This window comes from Daphnia pulex, chromosome 10, assembly GCF_021134715.1.
Source record: "Daphnia pulex isolate KAP4 chromosome 10, ASM2113471v1".
Lineage (NCBI taxonomy): Eukaryota > Metazoa > Arthropoda > Branchiopoda > Diplostraca > Daphniidae > Daphnia > Daphnia pulex.
In genome coordinates, this window is record NC_060026.1 from 9,890,975 (window position 1) to 9,904,059 (window position 13,085).

General features: G+C 36.3%; 2 protein-coding genes across 2 annotated transcripts; one reads left to right on the top strand and one right to left on the bottom strand.

The window, feature by feature from the left end:
• Window positions 1–2,819: 2,819 nt before the first annotated feature.
• LOC124204961 lies at window positions 2,820–3,709 on the bottom strand. The gene is made up of 3 exons (XM_046602220.1): window positions 3,561–3,709; window positions 3,369–3,493; window positions 2,820–3,309 (listed from the first exon to the last, which is right to left on the bottom strand). Exons 1-3 carry the CDS (start codon window positions 3,686–3,688, stop codon window positions 3,110–3,112), a joined length of 453 nt encoding a protein of 150 aa, XP_046458176.1. The 5' UTR covers window positions 3,689–3,709; the 3' UTR covers window positions 2,820–3,109.
• A 277-nt stretch (window positions 3,710–3,986) lies between these two features.
• LOC124204962 lies at window positions 3,987–5,484 on the top strand. The gene is made up of 6 exons (XM_046602221.1): window positions 3,987–4,145; window positions 4,210–4,414; window positions 4,484–4,699; window positions 4,775–4,935; window positions 5,012–5,183; window positions 5,249–5,484. Exons 1-6 carry the CDS (start codon window positions 4,053–4,055, stop codon window positions 5,365–5,367), a joined length of 966 nt encoding a protein of 321 aa, XP_046458177.1. The 5' UTR covers window positions 3,987–4,052; the 3' UTR covers window positions 5,368–5,484.
• Window positions 5,485–13,085: the final 7,601 nt, after the last annotated feature.

Here is a 13,085-nt window from a genome sequence, read left to right on the forward strand (position 1 = left end):
GTATATATTTTAGACTATACATTTAAGGAAGAAAGGACATGTACAGTTTCCATATTCTTATATCTTGTGTGTAAAGTCGTCCAAAAGGTCGCATCACCTTTAGGGTTGTGGCCCAGGAAATTATGGATGAAGTTGAGTTATGTACACCATGAGATATAAATTCCAGATTTTTGAACCAATCGGTTCCAGTTTTGATCTACGAGCTGTGTCTCCTTCCCAGCTAGCAGAGTATATTTCCCAAATATTGCTAAAATATTATATTCCTACAATTGAGATGTTGGTAAAATAATTTTTTTAAATATTTTTCCAATATATTTTTGCACCCAAATTTGTTGGCCCACAATATTTTTTCAACTTGTTTTACTTATTTTACTTTTATTGGTGAAATAACAGTTTTACTAATTTTAAAATTTTGACGGAAATCTGGTTGTTGTTTTTATGGTTATATAGTCCAGCGTGGAATATTTATTCATCTTCAACTTGTTATTAGACAAGTTCTTGATTTGGGTCTTGAGTGGGTTTGAACCATCACACCTCGAGTTACCAATCCAATACTATAACCACTACACCAACAGCGATATTAAAAATGTTTTTCGACTTGAAGCAATGAAAGTTTTTAACTTCTAGAAGCCACGTAAACAAGGGTTAAGAGGGGATTCCCTATAGGGGTTTGTCCCGACAGGGAATAGACAGATCCAGAGGATCTCACCCAGGATGTCCCTACGGCCAAAAAAGGGATAAGTCTAGTCCCGTAATGGTAAAATATTGTTTTCCGAGAATATTCTTCGGTCGATAACCCACATATTGGTATAATATTATATTATTACTTTGCTGCGTCAAGGTGGCTGTTAAATTGTTTTGTTGTTTTCCCAATGAATGACTATTATGAAAGATGAATAAATCAATATTCCTTTTTGTTATTTTCCCAATAACGGACCATTAAAAAAGTAATAAATCCTTTTTTTATGAAAAAGCTATAGTCTTTTACATTTAACATGCGTTCAAAATCCTAAATGTTTTATATCGTATTCAATTCGTTAGTTCTGCATACAATTGCCTAAATGAACAATCCAACTGTCTTAAAATCCAAATCTTGCACAATTTTCGAACAATTAACTTACTTACTTCGAAATTAAAACTCTACCTTCACGCTAACGTAATCTAATTCATCTTAAACGTTAAGGAGATAAAGGAGAAATGTTAAAACTGCTAAATTTTTATATATCCATATAGGTAATTCTATGGAGGTTGGTTCAAACCCACTTTCAGCAAACAAATGACTTATGAAACAAATAGTCTCAATAATCATAAATTCCTACACTGATGTAATTAAATCGATTTTGCTCACGCTGGGCTATAACCATGACAATGTGTAAGTATGCATTATCCATCTGGTCACATCGGGACATTATTATCATTTCCGTTGCTAGTGTAGTGGTTATAGCATTGGATTGGTGACTCAAAGGTTGATGGTTCAAACCCACTCTCGGTTAAAAAGGCAACAGCTAACCAATCATTTAGGATTTTGAACGTGTGGTAAATGTAAAAGACTAAAGCTTTTTCATAGAAAAGATGTATTCCTTATTTAATGATCCGTTATTGGGAAAATAAAAAAAAATAATATTAATTTATTCATCTTTGATAATAGTCATTTATTGGGAAAATAACAAAAAAATTTAACAGCCACCTTGTCGCAACAAAGTAATAATATAATATTATACCAATATGTGGGTTATCGATCGAAGAATATTGTCGGAAAAAAATATTTTACCAATAAAGACATGCTAGCTGGGTTAATGCGATTTCATGGAGGGGGAGGGGGTTGTCCCCCGCAGCCCGGCAATTGCAAGCTTCTAACTTGTCGATTCACTGACCGTTGTGAATTAACAGCATTTCCCTTCTATTGGGTCGTTATCACGGACTCAAGACAGGAAATAATGCAACCATGTTTATTTATCGAATTATCTGTGAGCAACAAATAATATGCAAGGTTAGATTTTTCATGTCAATGATCAGGAGACAAGAAAGTAAACAAAATCTTCAATTATAGATATTATAGATAGATATTACGCCACAAACGATCAGTTACGCCATTTATTTGCAGCAGTCCCAATATGTGTGGTGTTGCTTGGGGGATGGTGGTCAAATGATCACATGCTTCGAAGAGCGAGGACATTTGCAAAGGTTCGCAAGCCAACTGGAGATTGCCTGGAGAAGTACAGCAAATATTAGGAAAGGCGTGAGAAGAAATTCAAAATTAACATAGTCCGGATGGATCTTCTTATTGCTTTGTGTCCGTATGAGTATATGAAGAGAAAGTTGGTTATAGTTTTTTTCATAAAATCGACGAGCAATCTAGAAACAAAAAACCCAGTGGGAAGTAATGTAACGAATGGAAAGTTATCTTTGATTATTTAATTTTTATTGAGGATCAAAGAGTCATACAGAGATGGCATCTGACCGTAAGCGTTTTCCCCTACTAAGACGCGTCATCCAAGCGATATCCCAGGTATGTACAACGGGATGTTGGCGTCCCTCATCCCATGTGGATGTTCAGGGTACGCTACCAGTATGTACATAAATGGATAAAAAATTAAGAAATTCTTTGATCCCAACAGTATATGAAAAACATATACAATGGACATACCATCAAGTACATTCAAAGAATGTACCGGAAGTATGTTTGGTGTACGTACAGTTTTCATCCGATTAAGATGAAAGCTCATATATATAACTTTCTTATCAAACACGATAAACAAATACATAAACAATTCGTTCAGGAAAACAACGCAGGACGACAACACACAGCAGATAAAATCTTAAATTTCAATGTTTATTCATATTAGTGAAATAAGATAAGATTATTAGTTGAATTTTAAGTTCAATAGACGAGACACAAAAAACTTTCCTATTTCTGGGAAACTGGTTGGAATTCTGATACATTTATACATGATAACATGGAAGGGGTATAATTCCAATTCAGATAAACAAGACACGACAGCTTCAAACAAATTTGTTGACGACAGAGGGTACTCAAACATAGATTCAACCTTCAGATATCTTTTCCCAATAACATATGGGGTGCCAGCAATATCGACGAAGTTATGAATCAAGAAATATTGCAGTGTTTTATCATGAATAATGACACAACTGTCACGCAAGCAATTTGAAAGCTAATTGAAAGCTCTATTCTTAATGAGTCGTGATCATCAAAGCAGTAATCACTGTCTGGTTCACTGTCCGGTTGATGTTCTTGGTCCAGGTCTACTTGATTTTCTTTTTCATTGCCGTACTGTCTGATTGGGGTTCCTGCTTGATTTGCACTTAGTTAAGAAAGAATAATTTTATTGGGGAAAAGCTATGTATACCTTCTCTCACTGAGTTGTTCGAATAACTTTGGTGTGTGACTTGTCTCATTGTGCGCCCCAGATGTTCATTAAAGCTTCCAGGTATGTCACCTACATTTCCATTATTCTCTTCATATGGCATATTTCTAGTAAGAACAGTAAGACATTTAACTTAGTGTAAGACACATCACAATGATATCACAAGATACTTACAGTAAGTTAGGCATATCTTCGTTTTCCACTTGTGCATAGTATTCGTTTAACTGTGCATGTACCCGATTCCTAATTTGTCTAGCACCAACAATAGCCTTTTGACGTCGTTTTCTAATCATATTTGGCATTTCATTGCACTGTGATTGCTTAGTTTATAGTTCTAAAAGTGAAGAGAGCAAAAAAAATCTTAAAAGTCAGAAGTCAGAGCTGTCAGAGAATCACAAGTCGACATCTCTAGTATTAGAAATTGTCAGATCAATATTTTTCTATATTTTTTTTACTCATTACATAATCTTGACATAACAATAAATAAAGTAATTTTAATTTACGGAATTTTGCAAAATTATTATTGAGCTCAAAATTATAATAAAAATATTTCATTTCAGACCCACTTTCAACTTGGCAACACACCACGCTGTCGGAAATCGTTGTAGTCTTTGTTGCATCAAGATACAGCAAAGAGCAGACTTGTCAACTTATTTGTCAAATTTGATGAAGTTTACTCTGAAATTGTCAGTGGGAAGTAAGAAATTAAGTGATTTTTTCTTAGAAATGCAATACGCAAATGATGGGTGTTACGAAGATGTAAGTATTACACATGCTTGTTAAATATGTGAAACCGAAATGTTAATGAAAGTTTTTTATCAAGCGTGGTGCATTCGTGATCGTTGATTTTCACTTTGAAGATACACTACAGACAGCAATCGTGCCTGATTTCTGGCTAGTTATTGAAGAAGGTCAACTGTTTTGTAGTTACCCCCCTGGTAACAAAACAACAATAACCCCAATTAAAATGAGGCATGTCCAACACGATACTTGGGTGACATATCCAGCTACTTGGAGAAGGGATTACGGTATAAAATTCTATCATTATATGTAATGTATTACTCCAAAATAATTAATGTATGATTTACTTGCTGTAGAATCCTACTCCAAAGCACGGAAAGATTTGCCAAATGCTGTTCAGTATACTGACTTTGCAGAAAGTGATAGCGAGTCTCAACAAAGTAAAGCAGTCAGTAGAAAAAGTGTTCGTAGATCTTCAAGATGGAAGAGGAAAATATCGTCAGATGAAAGTGGAAATGACAGTGGTCATGAAACATTGTTGTCAAATAGACCCTCACCTCCTCGTTCTCTGGGTTAGTATTCTTGTTACACATACATAGATGTGACTGTATAATTGGTGTATCTAATGGCTTTCATTTGTAATTCAGGTTATGGTTTGCTGAGTCGTGACATTGAAGAACCCCCTGATGATGTCAGACCAGATGCACAGAAGCTTAGTGATGAATATGATGATCTGGATTTGAAATTGGAAGAATTTGTACGGTTTGAGAACATGTTATTGGTTGATGAAAGAAAACGTGCATCATCGGTAAATTGGCAAATATCATATCGAGATCTCTTTCTGGATTTTCAGATTTTATGTGAATTTAAAATTTAATTTGTAGGTCCGTTTTGTAAGAAACATTGGTGGCGTAACAGAGGGAGATAGCGTACACAGAGCTTGGAAGGAGGTCGTTTCGGTGGAAGTAAGAGTCCAATGTAATTGGAATGGTGTTAGAAGGGGCACCATTAAAAAACACAAATTGAATAAATCACCATTAGTCTTGGCTGTGTGGAGTAAGTCGTATATAACATATGTACATCCAAAGTTTTTTATCAGCTATCTTTTGAATGTTTTTTAGATGGACTTAGACAAAATCCAGCTTGCAGCAAATCCACCGATGCTGCCTTGCAGTTTGAGACAGTAAAATCGTTTGTAAGCGGCCAGGAGAATCGCAGCAAGAAAAATCTTACTTCCTGAGCTAGAGGCAGATCATAATGATGAACACAATGCGGAAGAAAATAGATGAAATGATTAACACGTTTTCCTTAATGTTGTCATGGACATTTAAAAAATACAATGCTTGTTTCATCATAATTTGTGTTTTATTTACTGGGTTTTTGGTACACGTCGAATAAGAAACATTTAAAAAATATAAATACCAAAAAGGATGCCATTGGGATGACATGGGTACAGACACATACGGACGTACTGCTGATATACCCCACAGTACGTCGAGGGGAAGGTAATTAGGATATTCCCCGTACATCCACTGTATGTACAAATGGGATGTACCAGATCCCAAATTTTACATCCCATGGATATACCATGGACGTCCATGTCTTAGTAGGGTCCTTCTATTTATAACGAAAATCTATCCAGACCAACGAGAGAAAAGAATTCTTTATTATCCTTACGTATAATTTAATAAAAACACATTATGTCAGTTTCTAAACATTGTTTAATGCGTTTAAGACATATCTTTCCGATAAGTATATTTCAACTGAATTTTCGAAGGTTATGTCAGTGGTAGGATAATTATCTCTCAACTGTGCCACGGTATCATGAGATGGACTGATTATACTAGGTACTTTGACACCACGAACACCTTTGATGCAATCATTTTGTAGTGTATTAACTAGTTCCTGGTCGATATGAAAATGCTGCAACTCTGTATAATTCTTTTCGTTCATCAAGGATCGCCTTTTCAGTTCTTCTATTCCCCAGCTGAATAATTGGATTGGAGAAAAACCTTCGGTGCGGAGTTTATGGGAACCCCACATTCCAGATAATTCTTCTAAAGAGGTAAAGAGGTTCTTCTACTCAGGTGACGCTAAAAAAATGCAGAGAAAACATATCGATGCTGTTTTTTGGAAACTTCCAGAACTCGTTTCGCTTCCATGGAACTGAAGTGAAATTGTAATGAAAAATTAGTTCTTTTACCTCAAAGAAAACATTTTTCAATACTAATTGTTTGCAAAACTGAAATTTGTTTGCAAAATTATTTGAAGCAAATTAATTCTCATTTCCAGATTTCTGAATAGCCACAACTACATCATCTTGTGATCTAGTGTCACTTAAAAGACTGTGCTGACATTGAAGGCGAATTTTAGATGAATTGGATTTTTATGATTAAATGTCGATACATCGGCTGCCATTCTACTACTTGAAAATTCTTGCAATTACTTAATTATTGCAATTACTTGCAAATTTACAAATTGTTTTTTCTTTCACATCGGTAGGAATGAAAACTTTAATGCTATCTTAATTTAGAAAGGAGATTTGTTTTGATTTTGTTTGTAAGACTTATCACTTTTAAAGGATAAAAAAATTAATAGACAGGATAACTTTGTGTGGGTAAATTAATAGGTTAATAAAATCTTATTTCACGAATACCAGAAGAATATTAATAAGGATTAAATTGCCTTTTTTCATATTTAGATATTGATATGAGCTATAATAAAAAAAGGTAGTTTCATTGATTGAACAGGATATTTATTTTAATTCCACCACCTCACTGGATGGGAGTTGAGGTGTGGTAGCTGTCCAACTCAATGGCTTAACCAAAACAAAAGATTTCCAAACAGGGTCCATAAGACCTAAAAGAAAGAGAAATTATTAAAATGTTGTTGTGATTTCACATTCAATTTATGCAGTTAGGCAAACTTACTTCGCAACTATTTGGTGGAGGGGGGTCTTTCCAGTTTGGTGGTGGGCCTCCATACTTTCTCTGGTTCGTTGTGGTATCCATCTTGTAGCAAGCTTCTGGAGTGGGCATTTCCACCACCTAACTAAGTTGAGGGGTGGCAGTTGCCCAACCCGATGGCTTGACTTCTATATATTTTTCTTACAGGGTCAAGTTTTGGAAAAAAGGGGTATGGGATAAGGCATGCTTAAAGAAACATTAACAAAAATCCCGTGTAAAGTGATGAGCCTGTGAAAAATTTTGACCCCTGTGATGACTCCTCTACAGGTAGACCACCAAACAGTCTCAACAGTTGTGAAGTAAGTTTTCTCAACGTAATTAAGGAGAACAATTTACTAACATTTCCTTTTTTTCAGATCTTGTGTTGTAACATTCTTCACAATGTCTGCAAAGATGAACTGTTGCAAATTTTCTCAAATGCTGGAAAATCTTGGCTATTCGGCAAGCTATGGATACTTCCAGAAATCTTTATCTTGGATAAGCGTTTATTAAATTCTTAAAGAGCGAAACAGCCCATGAGGCAATTATATGAGGTAGCTGTTACCCACGAGGTAACATTTAAAACAGTTTCTATACCTTTAGATGTCAATGGTGATTTTGTTTCTGTTTTCCAGTTGCACGGTTTCAAAATAAAAGGAACCCGACGCTTGAAGACTTATGTTAACGTCCCAAAAATGCGCCTATATGTGTGGTTTCTGCGTCTTGGGATACGAAACGAACAAGTCGGCTTCTTCGGCCAAGCGATGTCTCAGCACAGGCTGAGTGAAGAATTTGGCTGCAACATCATCGTAACTGGGCAGAGAAAATCCCTTAACAGTGCCAAAAGGAACATCCTGGCAACGACATAATGTCTAAGGTAAAAAAAAATTGTTCATTCTTCTCTTATTTTTAGTTTCAAAGTATTTTGTGAGTAATTTTTTTTTCTTTTGTTTTTAACATCTTTAGTTCAAGGTTGTTTGTGTGCGGAATCTTCCGCATGATTTCACGGAAGAAAAATTGCAGGAGGTTTTCTAGGTTCATGGACCGATCCAGCGTGTGAAGATATTAGAGGATTACGCGTATGTGCGTATTAAAAACAGAGACGATGCTGTCCACGCACTTGATGCCCTCGACGGATACGACCTTTACGGCGCGACTTTGCAAATTTCTTTGGCCAAGGCAAATTGCGTTGCGAAGTGGAAATCTCTGTTCTAAGCAATCAATTTCTCGATAATAATTATCCTGCCATTTGGAGTTGAAGGAATTAGGGAAATGTTTTCCAAGTTTGGCCACGTTTAGGTGAATCCCCACCTAATCCCACAAAATTTCTAATATCTCGGACCAAAGTTGCCTTTCTGCTAACGTATTTAGCAATTTTTCAATCCTCTTCGTTCCTAGAAGTATTATGCATGTTTTTGTTTGTATCTTTTTTGGCATTTATTGTACTTATCCCTCTACTTGTAAAAATGAAATGTTCATGTTCATGAAAAATAAACAAAAAATTAATGTATAATATTTTTATCTTGAAGGGATCAATCATGCAACAAAAAGTTCAGTTTGTTTTTCAAGTGAAACGTGCCCCCGAACTCGCAGATCATCATCAATTATCCTCCATTTCAATGTATTTCAATTTTTATTTTCACGCAACCTTTTCGTTTTTATTGCGTCCAGTTGTGAACCGCCACATCCGCGAAACTGCCAAAAAGATGCACTAGGTGTTGCTGCGAGCATGAGATTGCCCCAATTGGGTCTAAAAAACAAAGGATCCCTCAGCCATCCATTAGTGAATTGCCTGATGACTCAGCTTCAGAAGGAATGCACGTGTCTTTAAGCTTGGTAGAAGCCGAGGTACTGGAAAAACTGAACATTATTGTACTGGTAAGTCAACGAATAATTGTTTTTCACATTCTTTCTGAACTTCCCCTTGACAGCATGCCCAACTCTGGTAAGTCTCTTTAATGTTATCCAATATTTCTGTTACATTCATTGTTTTTTTTTGTTTGATAGATTTGCCTGTTGCTTTTCCCCCCGTCTCTTTGTCTCCTCAAGTGGTTGTCCGTGATGGAATACCCAATTCTGGTAAGTCTCCTTAATGTTATCCAATATTTCTGTTCTATTCATTGTTTTTTTTTGTTTGATAGATTTGCGTGTTGCTTCTCCCCCCGTCTCTTTGTCTCCTCATGTGGTTGTCCCTGAAGAAAATCCACTGGGTGATGACGAAGTTGACGGGGTTTTAGCATCCATGGATATGGATTTCAATACCCCGCCATCTTCCCCACCTGTCTCCTTTCTTTATTCTTGGACGATTTCAGAGCGTCAGAGGATTGAAGATAGGAGAAGATCAAATCTATTACGTGGAGTGCAGCTTAAAACTCGTTACAACAAATTTAAGAAAAACAGACAGAAGTAAGTTTATCCAAGTTATTTCATGTTTTTTTTTATGTAAATTTTAGTTTTCGTTTTAGTGCTGAAGCTGCTTTGGAAAGATCTAAGCGGAATGAGGCATGGGCCCAAAAGGAGCTGGCCTCATTCCGCTCCAAAATGTGCAAGGATGAAGCTGAGGCACAGAGAATTTTTGGAAATGTGATTTAGTTGTTTTTTGTTCGATTTGTTCAATTATTTTCCTTGTTTGTTATTTTTTAATTTTGTTTATTTTTTTGTTATTGATTAGTAATAAACAGAGTATTTGAATATTCATTTAGTTTGCTTTTTTTATTTTTTTCCACTTCATAATTGATGTTGTCAATATTTTTAAAATCCATATAAGTACGTAGCTCTACTTCTCTTTGATTCTCAATTTGAACCATTGACTTTTTGACCTTAAGGATTTATATTCCATATCTTTAACCACTACACTATGGAGAGTTATTTTAATATATAATACTGGTACAAAATTCTCCAATGATGGGGCCATCAAATGATGAGTAGCAGAAAGCAGGGATCGAGGGTTCAATTTAAATCCTCTTGAAAGTGTTCCTAATTGAAATTGAAAGTCCTCCCTATCCAGGAATAAAAAATTTGAAGTTAAATTAAATCACACCAAATTCAGCCAAATAGACCTCTCCGTCTCCCCCAGCACGCCTAGCACCTAAACTTCCCTCCTCAGCGCTTCTACAGCCTCAGCCCCTCCAACCTAGCAAAGCATCGCCAGTACGCCAATAACCAAAAAAATTCGGGTGGACTGGTTAGAGTGTTACGAAATCTATGTGAAATTAATTTAAATTTGTAAAGCATATTTCTCTCTGATAACAACATCGCAGCTAGACATCAATCAAGAAAGTGGCAGCCAGTACTGATTAGGTGGGTCTTCTTGTTCCTGGTAATCCCTCCTGCGAACGAAAGGAAAAAAACAGATATGAACACTGCACAGTGACATCTATAGGTCAAGAAGAAAGTACATTGTTAAATATAGGAATTGCGGGAAATACAAGTTTCGAAGACTAGTGACGTTGTTTGAGGTATTTTTTCAAATATTTCCTTATGAGAGAAAAGAGGGAAATCAATGTCAATACTGAAAAACTGATCTATATCATTTTTTTTCTTCTTACTACTAGTATTGCGATTTGCAGTTGTTTCTATAATGATTTATGTAGCGAAAAGAGCATTCATTTAAGTTAAAAAAGTCCTGTTTAACCCTCCCCTAAAGGACTGGAGGTTTATAGATTTGAATAAAGGTTAATGCACAAGTCAAAAATGGTAATTTTCAGAATGAAATGTTGAAACATGTAAAACAGCTTATTAGGACAGCGTTTTTCCTAATAGACTTTTTTATGTCGTTAACTTGTATTAGCGAAATGCGAATTATACGACAAAATGCAAACTCATGGGACAAAAAATGGCTGGGCAATAGATGGACGTAGGAATTCTTTTTGATGGAACTGTCGTCCGATCAGTAACAGTCCGTCTATTCCAAAAACCACGTTCAGACTACAGCCTTTTTGAGCGTTTTACGTACTACGTATAACGTTTTTACGCTCTGAGTTACGTAGTTGCGAACGGAAGAATGTTCAGACACAACGCTTTACGTAGTCAAAACGAAGTCAAAATTGAGCGTACGTAAAAATGAGATTGATCGAAGTCGAGCGTTTTACGTATCCGTTTTGCAATACGCTTCACGCCATTCTTTTGTTTTCCCTGAGTTCTCCCCCTGTTTCCCATAAGTTAACAGTGTAGTCTGAACAGGCTACGAACAATTTTTCGTAAGTTTTGATTCGTAAAAAATGAAGCAAAATTTACGAAGTACAAACGTAAATTTTTAACGTAATACGTTATACGTAGAAAAGAGCTCTAGTCTGAACGATACTAAAGGCGTTTTCTTACAGTTAAAATTCTTTCCGTCATTCTATTCGTGAACAAATTTGAGTTTGTAACCGTCTATGTGGATTTCAAAAAAATTCCGAAGTAAACATTTGTAGAGAAGGTCCTCTGACTGGAGACTGGTTTAAACGACTTCCAGCCGCAATTTAGCTTCGGCGTTTGATTTTTAGTAAGCGGGAAATTTGGTGACATCCCCTGAATTTAACCGGGGTTTCTGTAACTTCGTCAATGATTGTTATATTTTCATATTTCTGATATTCCCATCCCAGTTTTATCTCTTTTATTTTTCTTTCCCTTTCGTGAAATATCTGCCTTTTAACAGTTGGGGCGTTTCCCCTTGTTATTCCCCGTTGTGCAATTTGATTTCCAGGAGATTTTTCTGTTCAGAGTTCTGCAGAGATATGAGCGAACCATTGGACCATAGGGAATTAATTTCCGTTCCATGCACGAAATCCCTGAAAAATCCCTTGCTCAATTGGTTTTCTAAAAAAAGAGGTAAGAATTAACAGTTTTCCTCTTCCTTCATGTCAATTCAAGGAAGTATATCCGTAATTATCCTCTTTTCCGTAGATTGAATTTTTTATTGTCGCTGTGACACACTCCAACGTGTGCGTTATAACAGTGTACTAGCAGCAGCAGTTGTTGCCTCAGCTAATTCGTTGTTATAGTGGACACACGTCCGACGGTTTTAGCGATATAACCATTCTTCTTTTAACCCCCTTTTTTGTTACCAAGGGTCTGGGTAGGCCATCCACTTCCTGTTCTTTGTCATTAATTTTCTCGTTATGCACTCTCATGTCATTTGACGGCTTTCCCTTTCGTACCCATTGAGCAGCGTGCCCTTGATCGATTTTACCATTTTATCGAGCTGGTGGTTTCACTAGCGTATTCCCCTTCCTTCATTGCTTCCCTAAAAAAAATGTTGGGAAACTGAAAAGAGGAGGGAAAGAGAGGGCGATAGTCAACAGAAAAAAGGTAGGCGTAGGCCTAACGTATCCCTTTTTTTAGGGGCAATGAGTACCGACCGACCATAAGATATCAAATGTTATTAAGCTGTGGAGTTCTAAAAGAAAACAAATGAGGAGCCACAGATATCTTAAAAACGAAGAGAGAGAGAATGAAGAATGAAATGTAACCTCTATGCAAGGGGGTAGCATTAGGAAAAAAAATTTGGGGGGCGGTTGAAAGGAAGGTGTTAAAAAAGGTAATAAAATAATAATAATAAATAGAAAAAAATGTCGTTTCAGTTTACTGCAAGCATTTCATCACAAATTCTCTAGGTAATGAGGAGAGGAAACTTATCAGGAGAGAGCAAATATAATATGCCCAGAGTAAAGATGGGAGAAACTTAAAAGAAAAAAATTTATCTCTCCCTTTTTTTATAAATTTCTCCCATCTTTACTTTCTTTTCACAGCCACTATCGACTGGTCCGCAGACGATGGTTCATCTCGCCCCATGGAAACCACCATTCACGTATTGTAAAACCTTCAGCAGCCAGTTTTATGCTCAGCGACACAGCGTCAACTAGGCATTTTACACGACAGCTACCCGCAAGCCCGCATTTACCAACTCTCTTCGCCGACTTCACCATACCCGTCCGACGCACAGAAGGAAGAAAATCTGACGTCTCTGATGGCCGAATTTCCAAAAATATTTTACGGCGTTTGCACAGTCATGGATGGCCCACCCTAACGT

Excerpts from the sequence above, each read along its gene's own strand:
- LOC124204962 (XM_046602221.1), top strand. The coding sequence starts at position 4,053 with ATGAAGTTTACTCTGAAATTGTCAGTGGGAAGTAAGAAATTAAGTGAT. Across the intron at positions 4,146-4,209 it reads ATGATGGGTGTTACGAAGAT|CGTGGTGCATTCGTGATCGT; the intron begins GTAAGTATTACA and ends TTTTTTATCAAG. Across the intron at positions 4,936-5,011 it reads AAAGAAAACGTGCATCATCG|GTCCGTTTTGTAAGAAACAT; the intron begins GTAAATTGGCAA and ends TTTAATTTGTAG.
- LOC124204961 (XM_046602220.1), bottom strand. The coding sequence starts at position 3,688 with ATGCCAAATATGATTAGAAAACGACGTCAAAAGGCTATTGTTGGTGCT. Across the intron at positions 3,494-3,560 it reads GAAGATATGCCTAACTTACT|AAATATGCCATATGAAGAGA; the intron begins GTAAGTATCTTG and ends TGTTCTTACTAG. Across the intron at positions 3,310-3,368 it reads GAACAACTCAGTGAGAGAAG|GAACCCCAATCAGACAGTAC; the intron begins GTATACATAGCT and ends CAAATCAAGCAG.